Genomic DNA, 26,703 nt, shown 5'->3' with positions numbered 1-26,703 from the left:
ACAAGCTTTTTAAGTAGAGTCCTATGTATATCCTCTATTCTAAATTGGAAGCATTGCAGACAAAAGGAGCACAGCAGGCTGGAGGGGCCAGGTTTAGGCAGATGGGGGCTTTTCCCACCCTGATGGTTCACTTGAGGGTCACATCCCACTGCTCCCCCCGCTTGCTCTGGAACAAGGCTCTTTATTTTTTTTTTTTAACTTATTGGTCTTTTATTTTATTTCATTAATTCATCAAACTGATTGAAAACTGAGCCAGGCTCTGCCAGGCATCCTGAGTTTTCTTCATGTGTTCTTATTGCAGGTCTGATTTTCTAGAGTTGCTCTGTCTCCTGCTGTCCCTCTGTGGTGTGATTCTCAGGTGAGGAGTCCAGCCACATTCTGGGCTGCTGGAAGTCCCCCTGTGCTCCAGTTACTGGCCCTCCCCACCTTGAAGTAGCCCCAGGGCACTGAGAGGGTAGAGCGCTCAGATAGGCTGAGATGGGCCTGGAGAGGCCTGGGAGGTGACTGTGATTTGGGGAAACTTAACAAATGGATGCTGATGTCAAATGCTGCTTCTATTCATAGGCAGCAAAAAGCTCGTTTCCTTGTGTGAGGAGGGAGCCACCTTGAATCAAAATGCTTCACAAATTCCTTAGTTACTTGCCAGTTAGCACTCTCTTTGAAGAGTGACATTTGTTTTTTTATGGAATTTATTTTTAAATACTCCCTGGACAATGTCTAGGTTTTATGAAAGAGGAAAGTGAGGTCCCTGGAGCTGCACTCACCTCTGTGGCCCCTTCACCAACCTGAGGCTTGGATAATGGGAGGTTCTGTGCCCTCCACTCAGACCATACTCAATAAATATGAGCCCAGTAGATTTTCCCGGCATTTGGGGCCTTGGGTGGAGCACCCCCTGGAGGCTGGCTCTGGGAGTCCACCTCAGCTGGCAGCACGAGAAGGTCTGGAGCCTGGCCCAGGCGGCAGCTGGGCTCACCTGGGCGTTTGCCTTGCAGTGGACACCATGAGTAGCGACAGTGAAATGGAAGTGTTTGGCATAGCTGCTCCCTTCCTCCGGAAATCAGAAAAAGAGAGGATCGAGGCTCAGAATCAGCCCTTTGATGCCAAAACCTACTGCTTCGTGGTTGACTCAAAGGAAGAATATGTCAAGGGGAAAATTAAAAGTTCCCAGGATGGGAAGGTCACGGTGGAAACCGAGGACAACAGGGTAAGCCTCCTCCCCCGCTGCAGGTGGCTGGCTTTAGTCTGCTCCTCCTGGCTGCTGAGTCTAAGCATCCCCTCACCCCTGACATTTCCCCATGGGCCCTGGTCCCAGACCGACTCACACAGCACCACTGTTATCCTTCCCAGGTGTTCTCAGAGAAAGCACAGCAAACCGTTACCTTGGGCTGAGAGGTGGGAGAAGAATCTTACTGAGACTGATGAAAGCAATTGTCATTGAGGTGTTTTGATGAATGTTCATGCGCTTGAGGTCAGAGGGGAACTGCTCTGTGCACCCCCAGGATGTGGAGTTGGCAACTGATAGTGAAATGACTGCTTAGTATGCGCTCCTCTGGGCACCTAGCTCTCTCCCTGATTCTCCTAGTAATTGCCATTTAACTGAGGCAGGGAGGAAGGCTTGTAAGGGCCCACCACCTCCAGGCAAAGTGGCAGCTTGCCCCGTGTGAAGGCCATGAGCCCTGCAGCCCACTGCACTTGGGCCAGGTCACTGAGGGAGTGTACGACAAGGGCTGGAAAAGAAAACTCCAGGGAGAAGAGTAAAGGAAATGATGTGATTGGGTTGGAGGGTGGGCGTGGTGGGGGTGGTGGTGAAGGAAAAAGGCACTGAAACACTCCTCAGGGCTATCAAGTGTTGAAACTCCCCAAGGGTGGCTCTTTGTATATTTCAGACAAAGGAGGTAAAAAATGAGCTTACAAAGAAGCGGGGGTGGCGCAAGGGAGGCTGGACATAATGAATGATGTAGAGAGGCCGAGATCCTTCACAAGAAGGGCAGGTTACATGTGGGCAGCTTAAGTGAATCTGTCTCTGCCTCTGTGGCCCTTGTGTCCCGTCATAGAGAGGAAGGCCCTTCGGCTGCTGGGTCCAGCTCTCGTACCTGAGCCGAAGAGCCCCTGCTGGCTCCCCTTTGTGCATCCCCAGGTCCATCCACAGAGATCCTCTTATTTCTATCCTCCTTCCCTCACCTCAGGCCATGGAGAGGGATAAAGCAAAAGCCCTGAATAATCACCTAGCATCACCCCCACAGCCTTTGTCTTCCCTCCCTGTCATGTGGCCTTATCTCTAGTGCTGCCATTTAGCTCAGAGGTCTCTTCAGGATGAGATGTCTCTGCAGTGAGCAAAGTGCAGACTTGAGGTGAGCCTTGCACCTCTCCCCTTCCAGACTCTCGTGGTCAAGCCAGAGGATGTGTATGCGATGAACCCCCCCAAGTTCGACCGGATAGAGGACATGGCCATGCTGACGCACCTGAATGAGCCGGCCGTGCTGTACAACCTCAAGGACCGCTACACCTCATGGATGATCTACGTGAGTGCATCTCTGAGGGGTTTCCCGGGACATTGTGGGGAGGGGGGGAGGGACGAGGTTGGAGGTGGAGAGGCTCCTGTGGATGACGGGATTTTGAAAGATTAGTGTTCATGAAGTTGTTGAACAAAAGAGAGGGAGGGAAAAAACAAGAAAAGGAGAAGAGAAAAGGCAGATGAGGAAAAACTGTGTGATGAATAGGGGCGGGAGGAAGGGGGCAGAAGGGAGACTGAGCGGGATAGCAGGAAAGATGGGGTGAAGGGGTTGGGGTGTATCATCAACCCCTCTAGCTGTGGGGGTTGCCCTCTCTGAGTCTCAGCTGCCTCATCTATAAAGGGAAATCATATCTCCCCTCCTTTACAAGATTATTGTGAAGTGAAATAATGATAAAGGTAAAGATTTTACAGACATACACACACACACACACACACACATACATTGTGTTTTACTCTCCCACAGACCTACTCGGGCCTCTTCTGTGTCACCGTCAACCCCTACAAGTGGCTGCCGGTGTACAACCCCGAGGTGGTGGCCGCCTACAGAGGCAAGAAACGCCAGGAGGCCCCCCCCCACATCTTCTCCATCTCCGACAACGCCTATCAGTTCATGCTGACTGGTAGGTTTCCAAAAACGAAGCCTGGAGCTGGGGAGTGGGCACGCAACAGGGCTTTGCAGGCCCAGTGGCCCAGGTCTGCCCATCTGACCTCCAGCAGAGGGGGTGTGACCAGAGCTGTTCCTTGTAGGCCGTGGTGAGGAGTTTGGATTTCAGAGTATTGATTAAACCATATGAAACTGACATTTCTGTGAACTTAAAAGAAAGATTGACAATTTCATATAGTTTAACCTCATATAGAAGCCACAGGCTGGCTGTAAGCAGGGCCTTTGCCTTTGTGAGACTCGTTCTCAAGAAAGAGGCTCTTCTCACTCCCATCGAGGACTAATAAAAGAGGAGGAAGTGCAAGTGAACGCTGACTGCATGAGCATGGGGAAGTGGGAAGCTCTGTTTGCATTGCCACTGACTCCACATTATTTTTTCCTTTGGCAGATCGTGAAAACCAGTCCATCCTGATCACGTAAGTATCCGAGGTATAGGATAGTTTTGTAGCCGTGGTTCTATGTTCTCCCTGCAGAAGGTAAGGGGCCGCTTGCTCTATTCTGTCCATTAGAAAGTGTTTAGAGCACAGTGTATGATGAAAAGATAAATTGGGCATGGGAGGAGGTATGAGTAAGGCCCTAGAAACTGCATTCCCCTCGCTTGAGCCAACTCAGTCGCGGGCCTCACCATTGGTCTCTCATGCTGATTTGGTCGGTGTGTGTCTGATGGAACTTAGAGTAAGTCCAAGCTTCTTGTGAATCTCGGGGAGACTGCTTATTTTAACAGGACTCATTTCTCTCTCTTTTGATCACTCCAAACAGTGGAGAATCCGGGGCAGGGAAGACTGTGAACACCAAGCGTGTCATCCAGTACTTTGCAACAATTGCAGCTACTGGAGACCTCGCCAAGAAGAAGGACTCCAAAATGAAGGTATTTTTTGGAGAGAAAGGCTTGGTTTTCTTTCATTTCTAACCTTTGTCTTAATGAGGGGGCAATGATTGGTGACAACCCCCCCTCTCTTCACCATTGACACAAAGGGGAGCAGGCCAAGAATCTAAATGCTGAAGGGCAGCCAGTCATCTCAGACACCAGTGTGTGCTTGATCTTACAGGACCAGATCCTGTGATTTCCTAGAACAGAAGGTTCTAAATCTTAACTAAGATCAGTTTGGGAGCAGTTCAGAGAGCTTGTTCTCTTATGGCAGAATTATATAAAGCCACCTGAGGGAACTGTAGTGTCTACTTTGAAATGACAACATCACAGCAGTGTGAAATGAATGCAGACACCTTAACTAACTGGAGAATCAAGGAATTGAACATTAAAGGAATTTTAAGGCAAGAGACCCAACCATAGCCAAAGTGTAACAAAATGGCAAACATTTTTTGAGTGATACTTGGCCGATTCTCACGTTGGAAAGTTGGGGTGGGATGGATGGGCCACCCCAGAGACTTCCAGTGCGTCTAGGTAGCTGAGTGACAGTGCTGGACAGCTTTTCTCACAGTGTCCACCTTGATCCCTTACACTAGGGGACCCTGGAAGATCAAATCATCAGTGCCAACCCCCTACTCGAGGCCTTCGGCAATGCCAAGACCGTGAGGAACGACAACTCCTCCCGCTTTGTGAGTCTGAGTTTAATTAAGGGGACTTTCTCCAAGGCCTACAGGACAGACACGTTTCTGTCCTCATGGAAGTTACAGGCCAGCGGGGCTAGACAGTGAATGACCAGAACACATCACAGAGATGAGTTGGTTAATGACATGTGAGGGTCAGTAAGCAGGGACAGAGCAACTTTGACAGAGCAACTGGGGACATGGTGTCCTTTAGGTGGGGCTGCCAGGGGAAGCCTGGTGCAGGGGTGGGCCTGTGGCCCTGACACCTGCAGGAGGAGCAGAAACAAAAGAAAAAAGCAAATGCACTCTCCCTGAGGCAGGGAGGGGCCTAGTGTGGGCAAGGAACCTGAAGAGGATCTGAGTGACCCCAGTGAGGTGGGTAAGGAGGTGAGTCCTTGAGACAAGGCAGAAAGGCCTGGTCTTGGAGGAGCCTGGAGGAAATGCGAGGGCGTGTAGATTGGGTCAGGAAGCCACTGATGGATTCTAGAAGTGGGGAAGTGATGTGGTTTGATTTCTAGCTTGGAAAAAATCACTCTATTACTTTGTCAACTAGGAGTGGGGCCATTAGGAGGCAGTGTGGAACAAAGCGGTAGAGTAAAAAGAGGCACATCAAACTGGAAAGAGACGGGAGGAGGGCATATTTAATTTCAAGCCACAAGGGGATGAAGCTCCCAGTCCCTTTGTGCAGGAGACTAGTGGGTGCACAGTGACACTAAGACACTAGCCTTGTCCCTTCCTCCCCCTACACAGGGCAAGTTTATCCGAATCCATTTTGGTACCACGGGGAAGCTGGCCTCTGCAGATATTGAAACTTGTAAGTAAATGACCAGGGTCACTTGATGTCTCCAGGTGACAGGAAGCAGTTTGGAAAACAGTCAGTCCTGTGTTTGTGTTCATAGATCTGCTGGAGAAATCAAGAGTGACTTTCCAGCTGAAGGCTGAGAGAAGTTACCACATTTTCTACCAGATCCTTTCCAACAAGAAGCCAGAGCTCATAGGTGAGGAAGTAGCCGGAGGGGTTGGTCTTAAAGGTATTGGGGTTCTTAGATGACTGGATCAAACAGATCTGTGCTTTTACATAGATGGCTAGACTGCCACCGAAGGCATTTTCTTTTAAAAATGGGAGTGACTATTTTGACAGTGATGTGCCAGTTTGAAGGAACCAAATCCAAAGGAGCGCAAGAGTGAAGTACTGCTAAATTCAGTGCGGGTTTATAACACCCTTCCCAACAAGCAGCATCCAACTGTCCTTTAGCGCCCCCTTGTGTTCCAACACCGCAACCAGCCTCTGACCAAACCTTGCTAGGCAGGTGCAAAACCACAGGAAAGGCCTGTGGGTATTTTCCCTGCCCTTTGTTCTGCACCCAACAGAGACCTCCCTGCACGCCGTGGTCTTCTTTCCTCTCTTGTGTTTGCTCAGCCTTCTGGCCTCAGGCCTGGAAATAGGCTGCAACTTTTCAACAGGCTTTGGAAACGACAATGATTATACAAACCGAAATTGTGCTTCCTGCAGAGTGGGTTCCCGTCCTGACCCACTCTCAGCCAGTCTTCCTATTAACTTTTGTCAAGCTACGTTGAGATGCACCATTTACATGCAAAGCAAGAGAATTTAAATATTCTCTCTGGGGCTCTTAATCTACGTGGCAATGCAAGCTGCAGTCTCCCCTCAACTTCATATTCAGTCACAGCCTGAGTGTGGCCAGACTGTGTAAAAGAGATTTGTAATTCTAAATTCAATTTGGAAAGTAAACCCAAAATACAGGGGCTCAGGCCACTTGGGGATGCCTTCTTTGAATCCATGCAATCTCCTATAACTATTGGTGCTTTCAGAGCTGCTGCTTATCACAACCAACCCTTACGACTACCCATTCATCAGCCAGGGTGAAATCCTGGTGGCCAGCATTGATGATGCTGAGGAGCTGTTGGCTACAGATGTAAGTAAAACCGAGAGAAAGAGGTAAGGTGGTTCTCTTCCATCCCTGGGGTCCTCTGGCTGATGAGCTGTCTTTCGATGTAGAGTGCCATTGACATCCTGGGCTTCACTCCAGAGGAGAAATCCGGACTCTATAAACTGACAGGGGCCGTGATGCACTATGGGAACATGAAGTTCAAGCAGAAGCAGAGGGAAGAGCAGGCAGAGCCAGATGGCACTGAAGGTACAAAATCCCTGCAACAGACCAGAAGCCAGAGCTGGGTGATTGGCTATTCAACTGAAACTACTTGCTGCCTCCTTTAAAGTGATTATGTTATAGGACAGGGAGAGGGCAGCCCAAGCTCCGCAAACCTGCCTATTCTAAATGGGTTCTGCCATCTGCCGCATCAACACAAAACATAGGAGACTTTAATGGGAAGGAACTTTAATTAGGAAACAATACAGGAAAGGCAAAGAATCTAGTTTCTAAATCAAGCACCCAAAGTTACCCATCCCCTCGTGGGTAAAAGTCCATCCATATGGGATCGGCCCAGAACAAGGCCCCAAAGCCTGCTAAAAGTCTAAAGCATCTTCCAGTGGGGACCCACAGAAAAGGGTCACAAACAACCGGACAAGCCCGGAAGGAAAAGAGCAAAATCAACATCAAGATAAAAGCTGCCATTGTCACCTCCCCACGGGTCTCACCCACATCTGTGTCACCCAGTCCACGACCAAAAGACAAGCACAGTTTCTTCACGTGTCTCTAGGCTCCATGCGCCTCTTCCAGGTGTCCTGGCTCCATCCTGCTTCCTTCCTTCCTTAGTCTCTTCTGCAGCTTCTCCTCTTCCTGCTCAGCTCCACCCTCCCTTGGGTGGGGCAGGGAACCTCCCCATTTCCTGGGGACCACCCTGTTGCAATTAATCCTCCCAACTGGAGGGGTGAACCTATAGGCAGTGATGACCTGTTTGCTGAAATGCTAGAACAATCCATTTCAGCTACAATGAGAATGATCCAGTTTTCTGGAACCCAGCCAGGCTTTTTCATAAAATCTGTCATATGCCCTGAGTGACTTAGCTTCCATAGGCTACCTATGACCCGTTTGGAGACATGGAATAGAAAACACACCAGGGTGAATTTAGCCAGGCCTTGAAAAATCTGCATGACTTTCAAAGCATCCTTCTACTCTGCCAAGCATCAGGGGTCACCCTTGTCATTGCCTTTCTTTTCTTGCCAGTGGCTGACAAGACAGCTTATCTGATGGGCCTGAACAATTCAGACCTCCTGAAAGCTTTGTGCTTCCCCAGAGTGAAAGTTGGGAATGAGTATGTCACCAAAGGTCAAACTGTGGATCAGGTAAGCAGCTGGGAAGGGGCACAGGTACTCCACTGCCACTGCCTTCATACTCACTCACTGATCGTTCTCCTAACAGGTTCACCATGCTGTCAATGCCCTTTCAAAATCAGTGTATGAAAAATTGTTCCTGTGGATGGTCACTCGCATCAACCAGCAACTGGATACGAAGCTACCAAGACAACATTTCATTGGTGTTTTGGACATTGCGGGCTTTGAGATCTTTGAGGTTTGCATTACTTATATTCATGTTGTCATATGGCTTTGTATGTTTTCACAATCCTGTAGAGAATCTGTCAAGGTGGTCAACATATCACACTATCGGATCTTCTAGGAAAACCAGGATGGACCAGGTAGAAGAGAAATACCATATTGAGAGGGTTTCTATTATTTCAGGAGGAGGGAAGATGTGTGTCAAGTGGAATTACATGAGTGAAAAGGAAAAAAAAGCAGGGGAGCACCCCACATGTTGAGACTTACTGATACTAAACCAGTTATGCCACATATACATAAATATCTTACTGGTTCTGGGTTAGAAACAAATAGCCATTTATGAAATAATTTATTATCCACTACATACAAGGGTGAATAAAACATGAGCATATAGTCTAGAGAGGAAAGTGAGACGCACATAAAACACCCCAAAGAATGACTACAAAATAAGGGGCTACTGTGGTCGGTTTGCAGAAGAGCCCCAGACCATGAGAACACAGCAGAGGGAGAAACACCTTCTAGATAGGAGTTTGGAGAAGACTCCAAGGAGGAGGTGTGATTTGAGCAAGGCCACATCTCAAAGCACAAATGTGTTGACGAGGGCCTGAGGCAATGAGGAAGAAGGATGGGGGTGGGGTGGGGTCGGGGAGTGGGGGTGCTTTGGTTTTTGAAGGAAGCCTAATAATCTACATGACCATTTTATTTTGGTGCTAGTATAACAGCCTGGAGCAGCTGTGCATCAACTTCACCAATGAGAAACTGCAACAGTTTTTCAACCACCACATGTTCGTGCTGGAGCAGGAGGAGTACAAAAAGGAAGGCATCGAGTGGACGTTCATTGACTTCGGGATGGACCTGGCTGCCTGCATTGAGCTCATTGAGAAGGTATCCTATACCATCCATCTGCAAGCTCTCACATACTCCATACTCCTCTCTGCAGCTCATATTTTCCCCATATGCATGTTGCTTTCCCTCTCTAGCCTATGGGCATCTTCTCCATCCTGGAAGAGGAGTGCATGTTCCCCAAGGCCTCAGACACCTCCTTCAAGAACAAACTGTATGACCAGCACCTGGGCAAGTCCAACAACTTCCAGAAGCCCAAGCCTGCCAAAGGCAAGGCCGAGGCCCACTTCTCGCTGGTGCACTACGCCGGCACCGTGGACTACAACATTGCCGGCTGGCTTGACAAGAACAAGGACCCCCTGAATGAGACCGTGGTGGGGCTGTACCAGAAGTCTTCCAACAGGCTCCTGGCACACCTCTATGCCACCTTTGCTACGACTGATGGTAACAGACTCTACAGAGTGCCCTGAATTTGAGCTTTCCCTTCACCCCTTTAATTCACAGGCCTGAAAAAAATTCTTGATAGAACACACATGCCACCTTTTATTTCTTTCAGCTGACAGTGGAAAGAAGAAAGTTGCTAAGAAGAAGGGTTCTTCCTTCCAAACTGTCTCTGCCCTTTTCAGGGTAAGAAAAACACAAGTGTATTTGCCTGAGTTGGTTTAAATTATTGCAAAAGGAGCCATGTAAAAATTCTAAACTTGGTTTATTCAAGAAGAGTAAAGTGGGGCCTCCCTGCTGGCGCAGGGGTTAAAGTCACAAGGTTATCAGGCTATTTATTAAGCTATCGCCAGCCACTGTGGCATGAGTTTGATCCCCAGCCAGGGAGCTAACCCTCATGGCGCAGGAGACCTCTCCTGTCTCACCTACTGCTCCCCTCAGCAGTGTATTTCAGTAGATCTGTCTGTTCTGCTCCCCACTCTGTCTCTGGTGAATGCTCTCACCTGCCACACCTCTGACTTACACACCAGTTCTTATATGCATAAATAAAAAAAAAATCTTTTTTAAAAAAGAAGAGTAAAGTGATCTTTATCTGGTTACTTCACCTAGTGAGGTTGAGTAGCAGATGATAATATATAAATGAAGTCTAACAAGTATGGGATGTGAATTTACTTATCATTTTGTACTACAACTGTCTGGGTTGGTTGACTTGGAAGGTGAGTTCTAAGTGCAAATTTCCCCACCTGACTGGACAAAGGAAATAGCATCTAATGTTCTCAGTGGAGTTGGATACATTTCCTGAGTTGATTTCAGAGGGTATTTTGTACTTGTTTAGTCTGTGCCTTACTGTGAAGCAAAAGATGATTAAGTCAGTTATTTGCTTATACCTTAAACCACAGAATTATTAAAAGAAAGTTAAATCTTTTCATTATTCTTCATAATTCATGATAAATTTAAGACATGTCTTATTTTCCATGACAGTGCATCCCTTTGTAAAAGCTCAAAGTAGGCTGTCAAATTTAATCTTTTTCCTTAGGAAAACCTGAACAAGCTGATGTCAAATTTAAGAACTACCCACCCTCACTTTGTGCGCTGTATAATTCCCAACGAGACCAAAACCCCAGGTAAGACACCTGCAGGCTCTCTAGGTGGTGCTCTGTTTTCAAGAAATTCTATGTGAAGCTGATATTTCTTGTTTGTGTTCTCAGGGGCCATGGAACACAGCCTCGTCCTCCACCAGCTGCGGTGCAATGGTGTGCTGGAGGGCATCCGTATCTGCAGGAAGGGCTTCCCCAATCGGATTCTTTATGGGGACTTTAAACAAAGGTGTGTACCAAAAATGTTCTACCAGCTGACCCTTAAACAACATGAGGGTTAGGGTTGTCAATCCCCTGCCCCCATAGTCAAAAATCCACAGATAAATTTTGACTCCCTAAAAACTTCACAAATAGCCTGTTGTTCAAAGCAAAACCAGACAATTATAAATCAGAAACATGCTGCAGGGGCAGAGGCGGGAGAGGGATCAGAGGGAGGGAGGGAGGAGCACAGGGGACTGAGGTGATGGTGTATGGGTGCCTTGGGGAAGGAAACTCTATGGGGACTACACCTGAAGGGAGTGGGGGGAAGCAAATATTGTTTAAAAATGAACAATGATGTAAAAAAAATTCAAAAAATTAATTAATTAAAAAAACCCAGCCTGTTGTTTACCGGAAGGCTTACTGATAACCCATGGAATTGATTACTGCATATTTTGTATGTTATGTGTATTATATGCTATATTCCTACAATAAAGTAAACAAGAGAAAAGAAAATGCTGTTAAGAAAATGATAAGGATGAAAAAATACATTTATAGGGCCTCTCCGGTGGCGCAGCGGTTGAGCGCTGGGTTGCGAAGCTGCCCGGGGCCTCTGCGGCACCGGTTCAATCCCCAGCTGCTCCCCGGCCACTGGAGGAGGGTCCCACATGGCGCGCAGACCTCTCCTGCCGCCCGCTGCTCCCCTCAGCAGTGTGCTTCGGTCCTTCTGCCTGCTCTGCTCCCTGCTCTGGCTCTGGTGAATTCTCTCACCCTCCCGCACTTCTGACTGTACCCAGTGCATGTATAAACAAAACAAACACACAAATAAATAAATAAATAAAACATGCCTCTATAAAAAAAATGCTAATGTGTTTAAAAAAATACATTTATAGTACTGTACTGTGCTAATGGACACCATAAGTTTTATCACATGTTTACAAGAAAATTCATGTATAAGTGGGCCCAAGTAGTTCAAACCCATCTTGTGCAAGGGTCAACTGGATGTGCTTCTTGATGAGATGGATAAATACTGGAATTTGAGAGGAACAGGTACTGATATGAAAGGACCCATTTCAACAGTGCAGTTATAGACGTCCATGTAAAATGAATAACATACCACTTTCCCAAGATATATATATATTTCTTCCACATTTTCTTAGGAGCTTATCTGATATGCAATGGCAGAAAAAGAGCTAAAGGCCTAGATTAAAGGAAACTAGCAGTGTGACCTTGGGCAAGTTTATGTCCTTCTCTAGACTTTGACCTTCTTGCCTATAGGAAGAAAGGCATGAACTAGATGGTCTCGGGGTTTATGCTTTGCTAAGTCCCTTCTGTGTTTACAATGGCAGATATCGAGTGCTGAATGCCAGTGCCATCCCTGAGGGACAGTTCATCGACAGCAAGAAAGCCTGTGAAAAGCTGTTGGCATCCATCGATATAGACCACACTCAGTACAAATTTGGACACACCAAGGTAATGCATCAATTCCGAGAGATGCTGGCTGTTCCACCCTTCAGGCTTCTCCAGAAAACAAACTCATCATATCCTTCTCCCTCTAAGGTGTTCTTCAAAGCTGGCTTGCTGGGAACTCTGGAAGAGATGCGGGATGACCGCCTGGCCAAACTGATCACCCGGACACAAGCTGTATGCAGAGGGTTTCTCATGCGTGTGGAGTTCCAGAAGATGGTGCAGCGAAGGTCTAGCAGGGTCTTTGTTCAAATACGAGCTCTTTGGGGGAAGTGGGGAGTCTGTCTTAGAAATAATCAGTATTTCATTTACAGGGAATCCATCTTCTGCATTCAGTACAACATACGCTCATTCATGAATGTGAAGCACTGGCCCTGGATGAAGCTGTATTTCAAGATCAAGCCCCTCCTCAAGAGTGCAGAGACTGAGAAGGAGATGGCCACCATGAAGGAAGAGTTTCAGAAAACCAAAGATGAACTCGCCAAGTCAGAGGCTAAAAGGAAGGAGCTAGAGGAAAAATTGGTGACTCTTGTACAAGAGAAGAATGACCTACAGCTCCAAGTACAAGCTGTATGTATTAGGAATCATTTATTTTTTAAATTTCCTTTTATATTTGATGACTTAGGAAAACTGGATTTGGTGGAATTTCTGCTTTTTGGTTGGATGCTTCATAAGGGACTTCATGTATAATAAAATACTGGCATGCCACAAACCTTTCCTTATTAAAAGAAATTATCATTTTTTTAAAGGAAAGTGAAAACTTGTTGGATGCTGAGGAAAGGTGTGATCAACTGATTAAAGCCAAATTCCAGCTAGAAGCCAAAATCAAAGAGGTGACAGAGAGAGCTGAGGATGAGGAAGAGATCAATGCTGAGCTGACCGCCAAGAAGAGGAAACTGGAGGATGAATGTTCAGAACTGAAGAAAGACATTGATGACCTTGAGCTGACACTGGCCAAGGTGGAAAAGGAGAAGCATGCCACCGAGAACAAGGTATCCTCTTTGTAGGTCTTTCCAGTGTGATGTAGTTCTTGTAAGTCAAACTTTATTTCTTCTTATAATCATTTGTCGTGTTTTCTTAGGTTAAAAACCTTACTGAAGAACTTGCTGGGTTAGATGAAACCATTGCAAAGTTAACCCGGGAGAAGAAGGCCCTCCAGGAGGCCCACCAGCAGACCTTGGATGATCTCCAAGCTGAAGAGGACAAAGTCAATTCTTTGAGCAAAATCAAGAGCAAGCTGGAACAGCAAGTCGATGATGTAAGTAATAACGCTAACTAGGAGTCTCAGACTTCAGGGTTGGAAGAGCACCCCAAGATTCCGCTGGAGCAAAGAATTTGTTCTCAAAACCAAATGGTCACTTTTTTAGCTGGAAAGCTCCCTAGAGCAAGAAAAGAAACTCCGTGTAGACCTGGAAAGGAACAAAAGGAAGCTTGAGGGAGACTTGAAACTAGCCCAAGAGTCCATATTAGACCTGGAGAATGACAAACAGCAGCTGGATGAAAGGCTCAAGAAGTAAGCCCTAAAACCTCTGAGTTCAATTTTATAAGTTACTGGGTCTTCACACAGTCTGCATTCCCTTTACAGGAAGGACTTTGAATATAGTCAACTGCAAAGCAAAGTGGAAGATGAGCAGACTTTGGGCCTCCAGTTTCAGAAGAAGATCAAAGAACTCCAGGTAGGAGATGTTTGGGAATTTTCTGTGCCCTGAGAATCACTCACAGTGCTATCCGTTGTCATTTGGAGCCAAGTGGGCAGGACCATTGGTTTCCTTTCTGTTAGGTTGATACAGCAGAGATGAATAATTTATCCATAATTTAAAATAAATACATGATTGAAGTATTCTGGGTCAACATTTAGTTAACTGGGCAATATTTTCAGGGGACAATCATAATTGTTATTGAGAAATGGAGTCTCTACCTGAAATGCATAGATCAGATTAGGACATCAGGTTTCTAAGGGAAGTCAGCTTTATTGTGAATTGATTGGCAAGGAGGTAGGAGAGAAATTCAAATCTACCCTCCCAATTAAAAGGGAAGTGACATGATATAGGTTTTAGGGACTGGGGTTGAGAGCCAAGGAGTTATATTATATTGCCTGAGAAGTAGGTTAAGAGCAAAGAAATGTGAACTTGGCTCAAGGTCATTGACTAGTCACAGGGCACTTCATACATGAAGTATGAAGAAACTTCAGACACTGGAGCTCTGAATTTCTGCTAGCAGTCTCCGCCTCTGGGTAGCCCCAGCCTCACCCACCTCCTCGGAATTCTCAGTCTCCAGCCTGCCCTGGAGTTCAGTTCAAGGTGGTTTGACCTACTTGCTCAGGTTTATGTCAGATAGACTGCATCTGTACACACAAGCCTCAAAGAGAAGTCAGAAAAGATTTATTTCTCTCTCTTGTCCTTTAGGATCTGAAACCAATTGAACCAGGTAGTCTGTTACAAAACACAACACAACAAAACCAAAACAGACAACTAGAAACCAGAGACATCCTGCAGGGGAGGAGGCGGGAGCGGGATCAGAGGGAGGGAGGGAGGAGCACAGGGGACTGAGGTGATGGTGCACGGGTGCCTTGGGGAAGGAAACTCTATGGGGACTACACCCGAGGGGGTGGGGGCAAGCAAACATTGTTTAAAAATGAACAATGATGTAAAAATATATAAAATATAGTTTTATAAAAAATATATAAAAGAAAAAAAAAATCAGCAGCCTTCTCACTGCACTCAGAGAAGCCCAGGAACAGGCTTGTCTGATGGGGTGGGGCGCAGCCTGTGGGCACCGAGTCGCCCCGGGGCTGACTGCCGGGGTGGTCGCTGCCCTCTGCAGGCTCGAATTGAGGAACTGGAGGAGGAGATAGAGGCGGAGCGCGCCACCCGCGCCAAGACCGAGAAGCAGCGCAGCGACTATGCCCGCGAACTGGAGGAGCTGAGCGAGCGGCTGGAGGAGGCGGGCGGCGTCACCTCCACCCAGATAGAGCTGAACAAGAAGCGCGAGGCCGAGTTCCTGAAGCTGCGCAGGGACCTGGAGGAGGCCACGCTGCAGCACGAGGCCACGGTGGCGGCGCTGCGCAAGAAGCACGCGGACAGCGCGGCCGAGCTCGGGGAGCAGATCGACAACCTGCAGAGGGTCAAGCAGAAGCTGGAGAAGGAGAAGAGCGAGTTCAAGCTGGAGATCGACGACCTCGCCAGCAACGTGGAGAGTGTGTCGAAATCCAAGGTGCTCAGCGGGGTGGGCGCGCGCTTTCCACACGAGGGATGTGTGTGTGGTCGGTCAAGTCTGAAGACTGACCTCATTCTCGCCCCCTTTTCAATGCTTTAGGCAAATCTGGAGAAAATATGCCGAACGCTGGAGGATCAGTTAAGTGAGGCCAGGGGGAGGAACGAGGAGATTCAGAGGAGCATGAGCGAGCTGGCGGCGCAGAAGTCCCGGCTGCAGAGTGAGGCTGGTGAGCGAGGGGCCCGGAGGGGACACGCCTCACACACCCTAAAAGGGGGCAACTGGACAAAGCTAAGGGGCAGTGCTCATTTGGGGAAACTCATTCCAGGACAACCTATTTTCTGGAGAGCAGTAGGCATACCCCACAGAAAGGTCTATTCAGTATGTCCTAAAGGGAGGAAAAGTAAGAGTTCAGTAAAAGCAAGGGAGAGAGCAGGCCAGAAGGAGAGTGACCCCAAATATTCAAACTCTTTCAAAATGAATATGGACTTGCAACAAAATGCATGTGAAAAAGGCAGAAATCAGTCTAGAAACCAAGTCCCAGGGCCTTTCTACTTCTTGCTTCACACAAATGCATATTATCAGCAATCAAGTGTTTTAGACAGTAAGTAAAGCAGCATGGCCAATTTGTATAATAAAAACACAGGGGAACCATACTTGGGTCTTTTGTCTGTAATATATGGCTCCATGTAACACTGGTCTCCCAGTCTATTCTCATAAGTGAATCCTTTGCAAGACAATGATGAAAAGAACTTTAGTTGCCCTTCAACTTAAGAAACTTACCTCTGGAGTCACAAGTTTTTCCACCTGACTTCTTTTTTCTTTTACATCCATGTAAACATAAAAACCTGGGCATAGGATAGTCACCCAAGAGTTTAATTGCAAATTATTGGAGATAGGAAGGCCTAAGGCAAGTTGTATTAATTACAAATTAACAGCTGCAAACACCAGCCACTGGAAGCTTCACTGGAAGTCTTTAGGTACTTTTGATAATGTTTAGATTTGTAATTGTTTTCAGCAGGTTTTATTGCAAAAGTGACTGTAGAGTTTTAGGGGTTTACAATAGTATCTTATCAGGTTGTATTCTCAGTTTCCCTTTCACGGTCACATCTCTTTGTCCCTAAGAAAGGACCAGAACTTATTGTCTACTGTCTCCCCAGAGAAACACACAGTAGGAACTTGGCGAATGAATGGCTAAAGTGAAAATATTTCCTTTCGGACACAGGGGAACTGAACCGCCAAGTGGAAGAAAAGGAAAGCATAGTATCCCAACTCTCCAGGAGCAAGCAAGCATTCACCCAACAGATAGAAGAGCTCAAGAGGCAGTTAGAGGAAGAGAGCAAGGTACAGTCATCTGGTTTTTCAAACACCACCTGCAGGGGACAAAGGGAACTTTATGCACTAGGTGACAGTGATGACAGCAGCGACATACTTGGTTGTCATGCATGTGACACAAAATTGTTAAGTCACCGGGAACTCTTCTCTTTCTTGACTTCCTCAGGCCAAGAACGCCCTGGCCCATGCCCTGCAGTCCTCGCGCCACGACTGTGACCTGCTCAGGGAACAGTATGAGGAGGAGCAGGAAGGCAAAGCTGAGCTGCAGAGGGCACTGTCCAAGGCCAACAGCGAGGTCGCCCAGTGGAGGACCAAGTATGAGACAGATGCCATCCAGCGCACCGAGGAGCTGGAGGAGGCCAAGTATGCAACTCGATCTGCCTTTAGAACTAGAACTCTTTAAAGTCACTCACTTTAGAACTACTTGGGGATTACTTTGTTTTGTTACTAGATGTCTTCTCATCTCCTTCATCTTTTAAGGCAGTGCTGTGTCATTAGGGGGACCTGAGTTAGCACATTTCATTAAGACAAGCAACTTTGATCAGTGAGAGATAAGGCAGATTATTGATCACTGATGTTTAGCAGACAGGAAATTCTCCTGGGCCCATGAAAGCAAGTGGGTGCTTGAATCACACAGATTAGTGATTCTAACTTGATGAATAGTGATGTTTAAGAAGATTGAAATTTAAATAGCATCTGCTTCTCTTTCATGTTCTTGAAGGAAAAAACTTGCTCAGCGCCTTCAAGATTCAGAGGAACAGGTTGAGGCAGTGAATGCTAAGTGTGCTTCCTTGGAGAAGACCAAGCAGAGGCTGCAAGGAGAGGTCGAGGATCTGATGGTTGATGTTGAAAGAGCCAACTCCCTGGCCGCTGCTCTGGACAAGAAGCAGAGGAACTTTGACAAGGTGTGGGGTCAGCTCCATGCAGGCAGAAGCCACCATGTAGGGGATATGTAACAGTCATGGAAGGGGAAGCATGGGACCCAGCCCCACCTTTGTTCCCACTGGCAGTGTGACCTTGGGAAGTCCCTGGACATCATCGGGCTGCAGCTTCCCCTTCTGTAAAATGAAATGGGGGTGGGGTGGGGGTGGAGGTCCCTTTCAAACAGTGTCAGTGGGGACAAACCCATTTCTATAATGTTCAGCCCTAAACATTTTCCTTCCCCTCCATCACTGGTCTGTCTGGGAGGCTGTCTGTTCTCATTGAGAGGCCTTCTGGAAGTCCCCTTTCCAGATGGCAGATAAGGTCGACTTGCGCCAAAGTTCTAATGAAATATGTAGAAGTGCAATTGTGTCCAGTTAATTCCTTCTCAAAGGATCCATGTGCTTTTTGGAGATGGCAGTTGTTTCTAGTCAACGATTGGCCTTGAGTAAATATTTGGAAAGACAAATAATCAGGAACACAGAGCTGGGCAAGAGACACTGCCAACTGCAGCCCCAGCTATAGAGGACTTTCCTGGATGGTTTAAGTATTTAGATGTTTGGAGAAGAGCTAGCCAACAGATTCCTCCATCCTGCCCCAGGTGCTGGCCGAATGGAAAACCAAGTGTGAGGAGAGCCAGGCGGAGTTGGAGGCATCTCTGAAGGAGTCCCGCTCCTTGAGCACTGAGCTCTTCAAACTGAAAAACGCCTATGAAGAAGCTTTGGATCAACTTGAAACAGTGAAACGAGAAAATAAGAACTTAGAACGTAAGCAGTTTGAAACAGGCTGTGCTCTCCCTTCATGTGCTTGCCAGAGTGTACGCTGGGATGGGCATGACTTTGGTGATTTTTGAGTTTCTCTCTAGATAATATCTTATCTCTAGACAAACTCCAGTATGTTCAAGATGGCATGGCCATAGACAATATCTTATCTCTAGAAAACACCATCCTCAGAATTATGATAGAGTATTCCACTGGTTCTTACCAGGCCTGGAAACCTGCACAGGGCTGTTCAGATGCAATCAAAATTATTTCTTTGCAGAGGAGATAGCAGATCTTACAGAGCAAATTGCTGAAAATGGTAAAACCATCCACGAACTGGAGAAATCAAGGAAGCAGATGGAGCTGGAAAAGGCAGATGTCCAGCTGGCTCTGGAGGAAGCAGAGGTGAGTCGGAAGCAGGGACACAGTGGAGGGAGGAGGTGCAGTAATGGTGGCAATATGGTCCAGGAGCTAGCTGACCTCACCCTTCATTGTTACCTCAGGAAATTCTGTGGTCTAACATCTACTCCTTTGCTGTCAAATAGCACAAAGTAAGACCTGTGAATTAATTTGAATTTTTTTTTTGAGAAATCGTTATATTAAAATAGGTCCAAAAATGAGATTCCACAAACTCTTAGATGAGTTTAAAATATCTCTAAGACACTTTATGCCCTTAAGAAATATGATGATTTTATAATATAAAATTTTATAATATAAAATATAAAAAATATAAATATAAATAATATAAAAAATTTTATTATATAAAAGAATGGCAATGAAACATACTTCTCCACTGACCATAAATTAGGGATTTATTTTTTATTGCGGTAACATTGCTTTACAACGATGATCTGAACATATGGGCACCTGCCTTCAGGTGTCTGTTACCACACCATGCCCACCATGCAGGCACCAAAGGTCCTCCACCGTAATCCAGTATGTCTCCTCCCACTTTGCTCTCCTCTCCCTCCCTCCTTCTCTGGTATCCTCAGTTCTACAGCCAGATTTCTAGAGTTTGTTATTGGTTTGGATTCGGAAGATGTGGTAGATATACAGAATGAATAGTACTCCGCTATAAGAAAAGATGAACTCTTGCCATTTGCAGCAATGTACATGGAACTGGAGGGGATGATGCTTAGTGAAATAAGCCAGAAGGAGAAAGACAAATACTGGATGGTGTCACTTATATGTGGACTATAAAGAAACAAAGCAAAAGGCCAAGTTATGTTGTTTTTTTTTTTTTTTAAGATAGCTTTGAATATAGTAGAGTAAGAGTTACAGATATTCCACTGAAGCTTATTACTCTCCAGGAATAGTGCCTGGAATGACTTCTGCTTGGTTTTGTTCTTTAAAGGCTGCCCTTGAGCATGAAGAAGCCAAGATCCTCCGAATCCAGCTCGAACTGACACAAGTGAAATCAGAAATCGACAGAAAGATTGCCGAGAAAGACGAAGAGATAGAGCAGCTGAAGAGGAACTACCAGAGAACTGTGGAGACGATGCAGAGCGCCCTGGACGCGGAGGTGCGGAGCAGAAACGAAGCCATCAGGATCAAGAAGAAGATGGAGGGGGATCTGAACGAAATTGAGATCCAACTGAGCCACGCCAACCGCCAGGCTGCAGAGACCCTCAAGCACCTCAGGAGTGTCCAGGGACAGCTGAAGGTGAGAGCGCCCCCTGGTGGGACACCCCCGTCCTGTCCTTCAACACCCAAAGACGAGGTCCACGGTGAGGCACCTCCACTTCACCTAGCCCTTTTCTCCATTGTCCGGCTAGGACACCCAGCTGCACCTGGACGACGCTCTCCGGGGCCAGGAAGACCTGAAGGAGCAGCTGGCCATCGTGGAGCGCAGAGCCAACCTGCTGCAGGCCGAGGTGGAGGAGCTGCGGGCCTCGCTGGAGCAGACAGAGCGGGCCCGGAAACTGGCAGAACAGGAGCTCCTGGACTCCAATGAGAGGGTGCAGCTGCTGCACACGCAGGTGAGGGCAGGAGGGCGAGGGGACAGAACCTGGCGTCTGGCCACTGCCACACTTGGGTAACACCTGCTCCTCCCGCCCTAGAACACCAGCCTCATCCACACCAAGAAGAAGCTGGAGACAGACCTCACGCAGCTGCAGAGCGAGGTTGAGGATGCCAGCAGGGACGCCAGGAACGCAGAAGAGAAGGCAAAGAAGGCCATCACGGATGTAAGCCTTTTCCTTTCTGCTCCCAAGGGGTGCCACTTTCATGGAAGACCCTGGCCTTCCCCAACTTAGGCAGGTTAGGGCCTCCCCTGGGGCACACTTGGTGTGCATTCTGCTCCAAACTGCTCCCCATCGCCCCAGGAACTCAGAGTGCCCCCTCTTGCTTATTTAAGAGGTGGGAATGAGAAATAATGGAGTGTACAGTTAAACAGACCGGGAGCCGGTTCGTTCCCTGGCAGCCAGCGAGGGTCCCACCAAAAAAAAAAAAAAAAAAAAAGGCAGGGAGAGATTATATGCTGTTTCTTACGTCTACGGGAGAGATATTATGCTCTTTAATCTTCAGCACATGACTTATTCTGAATATGAAAATGACACCCTCGATGTCAGCGTCCCACCAAATCGCACCTCCCAGGAGGCGGGCTTCCCTCCCAGCCGCCCTAACCTCCCGGAGGCCCCGCCCGCCCTGCCGGCTCAGGCCCACGGCGCCCTCTGCTGCTCGACGGAGAACGTTACATTGTGACTATTTCGCTCCCTGGAACCGTCACACACCCCAGTTCTCTACAGGTCTTCATTTAATCTCACTATCCCCAAACCTGTGATGCTAGTTTCAACTCAATTTTCTCTAAATCCCAGGTTCCTTGAAAACATACATTGGTGATAATGGAAAAAAAAAAAAGAATATCCTTAGGATAGGGGAAGGCTCCGAGGTGGCCAGTTTAAGAAAGGGAAGAAACCATTTCCCATGCAGTCCTTGAAGGTTTCATTTCTTAGGTGATCTTACACACCGGCCATTTTTTCTTTAGCATAGCTCTGGTCCTCTTGGGACCCAGGATGTGATGGCTTCAAGGTACTTGAGCTGCTTCTGCATCTAGAGGGTGTGATTTGCATTTCAGGCAGCCATAATGGCCGAGGAGCTGAAGAAGGAGCAGGACACCAGCGCCCACCTGGAGCGCATGAAGAAGAACCTGGAGCAGACGGTGAAGGACCTGCAGCTTCGTCTGGATGAGGCTGAGCAGCTGGCCCTGAAGGGCGGGAAGAAGCAGATCCAGAAACTGGAGACGCGGGTACTTGGAAAAAGCACTCCTGCCTCAGCACAGCTTTCTGGTCTCTACACCCCCAGACTAATTTCCCAATTGTTTCCCAGATCCGAGAGCTGGAGTTTGAACTTGAAGGGGAGCAGAAGAAGAATACTGAGTCTGTTAAGGGCCTGAGGAAGTATGAACGGCGGGTCAAGGAGTTAACTTACCAGGTGCATGTTTAGAAAACCTTATAGGCATTTTCTCTGTCAAGTGCAAACACCACTCTGGATTCCTCTCCAGAAATCAGGGAGCAACACTTTAGCCCCTGAAAACTGGTCAGACCTTGTGCTCCCATCTCTAGTTCCATTCTCATGTTCTCATTTTTAGAGTGAAGAGGACAGGAAGAATGTGCTGAGATTACAAGATCTAGTGGATAAACTTCAAGTGAAAGTCAAGTCTTACAAGAGGCAGGCTGAGGAGGCGGTAAGTCAGACACGTTTGAGATTTTACAGAAGCAGCCTGATCTTTACTCCCTGTGAGCTCTAAGAGAGGTGCATGTTGGTCTATCTGCCTGGGCTCTTTGGTTTTAGGATGAACAAGCCAACGCTCATCTCACCAAATTCCGAAAAGCTCAGCATGAGCTCGAGGAAGCTGAAGAACGTGCTGATATTGCTGAATCTCAAGTCAATAAGCTCCGGGCAAAGACCCGAGACTTCACCTCCAGCAGGGTAAGTGACCCCATTGGTTAGAGGGGGAGCAGCAGGTATGGCTTAGAGCTGCACCCCCAAGAAGGCCTGGGAAAAACACACAATGATGTAGACATTTTTGGGCTGGAGAGAACCTTAGAGAATCCTCAGTTTTATTTTATTTTTTAAAGATTTATTTATTTTTATACAAGAACGGGGTACAGGCCAGATGCGCGGGAGGGTGAGAGGATTCACTGGAGACAAAGCAGGGAACAGAACCAGGCAGACTGACTGAAATACACTGCTGAGGGGAGCAGCGGGCAAGACAGGAGAGATCTGCTGCTCCATCTATGGGGGATTCTCGCCGGCTGACCAGTGGGGATCGAACCCGCGCTGCAGAGGCTGCAGACAGCTTCACAGTGCAGCGCTCAACCGCCTGCGCCACCAGGGAGGCCTGAGAATCCTCAGTTTTAGAACTGACAGTCTCTGGCTCAGGAAGGAAGGGATTTGCTCAAGTCACTTAGCTGAAAAGAGCTTTGCTGGAGCCCAGGTCTGTAAGTCTCAAACACCTTCTTGGAACGGAATGAGTATTTTTCCAGTGAGATCTTCTGGCGCCCTCTGCTGGCAGTAGTCTTCAGTCACTGTACAGTAGGTAGAATACCTGCAGGAATTTCCAGCCTTTGGGGTCTCTTTGAGAGCCAGTTTCACAGGCTATCAGATGACTTCTTCCATGTATGCAGTCATGTGTTCTCCTGAGGTCTAAAAATGCCCCATGTTCTATTGAAATACACACGCAAACAACCCCTGGGTGCCTGCAGGGAGAGGGAGCCAGAATAAATGAGTCTCTGGCACCTGACATAACTAAAAATGCCTACTCTCTCTCCAGATGGTGGTCCATGAGAGTGAAGAGTGAACTACCCAGTTCTGCAACAGGACAGAAAATATGCAAAATGTATATTTTCATGGTCATTAGATTTCATTTTCATGTGACTGCTCTTAACCTGCAATAAACTTTGCCTTGTTTTCAATTTGGGGTGCTGTTTCATTGTATTTATTTTCTCTGCTCTTCATGGAAGTGTTTCATTGGTGATCTTTATGCCTAATGCTGAAATCTTGGTAGCAGATGGCTTGATAAATTCATTGGTGTGTGTATGTGAAGACAGGGACAGATTGCTTTTAGTTTGAACTTTAGATCAGAAAGAAAAAATACTCCTAAGCTAACCACGGTTTGACAGGGGGACCACCCAGAAGACTTGTCCCTCAAAATGATATGAGGGAAACACAGAGAATCACCTGGGGAGAACCCTGTTTCAAGTTGAATGGGGTTGTTAGGCAAGAGACAGAGTCCCCTTCTCCACATTCTGGAATGACCTCTGAAATCCAGTGAATGCTTGTTGGGCAGAGATTTACTGTGCTGTGCTAAGTAATAAGAAGACACAGGTGAATAAAGCAGTTTCTGGCCCCTCTGAATGCTTATTCTAAATCTACCACTGAGTAGACTGGCCCAGTCTGCTATTATTTCAAAGCTGCACAACAGAAAATCTCCCCCTTCATCCAAGTAAAAAACTATCTTTACCCTAAGAGGAAAAGTATGGTAGGAAGTCAGAATACTACCTGCGACTGGAAATAGCATCTTCTAGCCTGAAAGCATTTGGGTTTCATCACGTTTAAACTTACCAAAAATAGTTGCCAACCTCCCCTCTTTATCAGTTTTAGAAGATTAGGAAATGACACAATTTGACTCAGTGGGCATTAAAGACCAGGGGAGCTCACTTCATGCTCAATGCATGTCAGATTTGACCAATTGCTGATGTCAGATAATTTTGTCTCAAAGACAATAACTCTCTGACTTGCTTCCCACATTTCCTGGCAACACTGTGACTAAAAAGTAACATGTGTGTTTGTGGTTGGGAGGAAACCATCAGTGGAAGCAAGTCTGATCCACCATTTTGCTATGAATTACAAACGCCTAATGCATTATGACTAGGAATATCCAAAAATACAGACAAGCAGATGTGACTTGCCTCCCCCTGGAAGTACACCCCACTGCCAAGGGAGGATTCCCACCCAACAGTCTAACACTTAGATCTGATCAAACTTCTGAACGTGACCACCAACTTCTGGGAAATGGGGCCTCCCTGGTGGCGCAGCGGTTGGGCGCTGGGTTGCGAAGCTGCCTGAGGCCTCTGCGGCGCCGGTTCGATCCCCAGCTGCTCCCCGGCCACCAGAGGAGGGTCCCACATGGCGCGCAGACCTCTCCTGCCGCCCGCTGCTCCCCTCAGCAGTGTTCTTCGGGCCTTCTGCCTGCTCTGCTCCCCGCTCTGGCTCTGGTGAATTCTCTCACCCTCCCGTGCTTCTGACTGTGCCCAGTGCATGTATAAACAAACAAACAAATAAATAAATAAAATAAAACATGCCTCTATTTAAAAAAAAAAAAAAAACTTCTGGGAAATGCAGAGATCCAGATACAACCAATACACTCCAAAATGTGGGGAACTCAGCAGAACACACTATCCAGATTTTTTCAATAAATAACTTACAAAGAAAAAGAGGGTAAATGAAATGGAAGGGGGAACAAGAGAGTAAAAGAGACATAACAGAACTACCCACCAACTGCTCTGTATGGACCCTGTCAGGACACACACACACACACTCCAAATGGTAAAATTTGAATCTTGACTCAATATTTTGATGGTAATGTGGAATTTGTATTCACTATCTAGGTACACCATGACTGTATTTTCTAAAACAGCACCTATCATTAGAAAGTACATGTGAAAATACTTATTGATAAGAAAGGATGAGAGAAAATGAGAGAAAGAAAGGCAGGGAGGCACTATCTTTGAAATGAACTTGTTTTACAGAATTTCAGACTTAAAGAATTGGTAAGCAGTGAAGTTGTAGGGCATGGCTTACCTGCAAAGTGCAATATTTCATACAAGGTAAGGATTTGGCTTCTGGAAATGCTCCATGGCAATTAACTCTGATTTTGTGAAGAATATAAGTGGATAAAATTCATTTCATAAGAGGGCCTCCCCGGTGGCGCAGCGGTTGAGCGCTGGGTTGCGAAACTGCGCGCGGCCTCTGCGGCGCCGGTTCGATCCCCGGCTGCTCCCCGGCCTCCGGAGGAGGGTCCCACATGGCGCGCAGACCGCCGGTTCGATCCCCGGCTGCTCCCCGGCCTCCGGAGGAGGGTCCCACATGGCGCGCAGACCTTTCCTGCCGCCCGCTGCTCCCCTCAGCAGTGTACTTCGGTCCTTCTGCCTGCTCTGCTCCCCGCTCTGGCTCTGGTGAATTCTCTCACCCTCCCGCGCTTCTGACTGTGCCCAGTGCATGTATAAACAAAAACAAACAAACAAATAAATAAATAAAAAACATGCCTCTATTAAAAAAAATTAAAATTCATTTCGTAAGAGTTGATTTTATGACCAACTTTTCTTGTACTTATTTATTGCATGAAGCAAAGGCTGTCCATGCCTATAGAAAATGTAAGTCCTGCTACTGAGTGAGGAAAACTAAAGCACATGTTTCACCCCAAATAAGGACACGCAGCCCTGGCAGGAGAGGGAAGGCTGGTCCTGGACCGGAAAGTAGGAGAGTGACATCAGCCTCTATTTACTGGACTCTTACCATGGGCCCTCACCACACACACCTTGCATCATCGGGGTAACTATTTGGGGTGGGGGATGGGCCATATCACCCTGGCTTCATAGACCAGATGAAGAAGAAACATGCACACACAAGAGTAATTTGCTCAAGGTCAAAATGGTGGGGCTGGGATTCTGCCTAGCTCCCAGGAATTCCTGATGCTGCAAAGCTCTGTCTACCTCAGCAGCTAGGGAAGCAGACGTGAGAAATTCCCTGAGAAAGTGGCGTGTGGGGCAATGGTGTGGTAGAACTGGGCGGATAAAACCCAAAGTGTACGTTTTTTCATTTGTGACTTACTGTTGACTATTTCTGCTATCTTCCTCCACTTTCTGTTGCTGCCTGCCAACTCAGCCCACCGTGTGTGCAGTCTCCCTGGGCAGGCCCTCTGACCATTCCACAGGAATCTGGGTGATCTTTAGCTCATTTGAAGTATCTGCTGGCTTTTTTGCCCATGACTCTCAAAATAGAATGGCCGAAAAGGGTAAAGTGTCCTTCTCGTCTGGCTAATTTATTAGGGTAAGTCCCACTATGTTATTTTTTTCCTTCAAAATTTTTTTTTTATTAATGATGTACCATTATTTTATATCCTTGTTTGTTTTTTCACAATATAGGTTTCTCCCCTCAGGTGTGGTGACCATAATTTTCCCACCACTGTAGCACCTACAGTCCTTCACCATAGAAACCCACTATTT

At 47.1% G+C, this 26,703-nt stretch overlaps 1 protein-coding gene across 1 annotated transcript; it reads left to right on the top strand.

Moving 5' to 3' along the window:
• Positions 1-1,000: 1,000 nt before the first annotated feature.
• Positions 1,001-23,276, top strand: LOC311172940 (myosin-3; the record flags this gene model as incomplete). Its single annotated transcript, XM_084236551.1, has 38 exons — positions 1,001-1,204; positions 2,379-2,522; positions 2,979-3,135; positions 3,565-3,592; positions 3,936-4,044; positions 4,641-4,733; positions 5,475-5,538; positions 5,624-5,722; positions 6,555-6,658; positions 6,742-6,880; positions 7,871-7,989; positions 8,066-8,215; positions 8,914-9,084; positions 9,180-9,486; positions 9,599-9,669; positions 10,520-10,607; positions 10,692-10,809; positions 12,128-12,251; positions 12,339-12,815; positions 12,995-13,237; positions 13,327-13,503; positions 13,613-13,758; positions 13,831-13,921; positions 15,069-15,458; positions 15,561-15,687; positions 16,684-16,802; positions 16,960-17,156; positions 17,515-17,698; positions 18,316-18,481; positions 18,756-18,880; positions 19,830-20,138; positions 20,251-20,454; positions 20,536-20,661; positions 21,552-21,722; positions 21,803-21,907; positions 22,065-22,160; positions 22,268-22,405; positions 23,250-23,276. The coding sequence occupies 38 exons, from the start codon at positions 1,001-1,003 to the stop codon at positions 23,274-23,276; spliced, it is 5,907 nt and encodes a 1,968-aa protein (XP_084092677.1).
• Positions 23,277-26,703: the final 3,427 nt, after the last annotated feature.

Source organism: Talpa europaea (genome assembly GCF_964194135.1).
Source record: "Talpa europaea genome assembly, chromosome: 7".
Taxonomy (NCBI): Eukaryota; Metazoa; Chordata; class Mammalia; order Eulipotyphla; family Talpidae; genus Talpa; species Talpa europaea.
The sequence above is the reverse complement of the archived record's forward strand: the minus strand, read 5'-3'. Positions and strand labels throughout refer to the sequence as shown.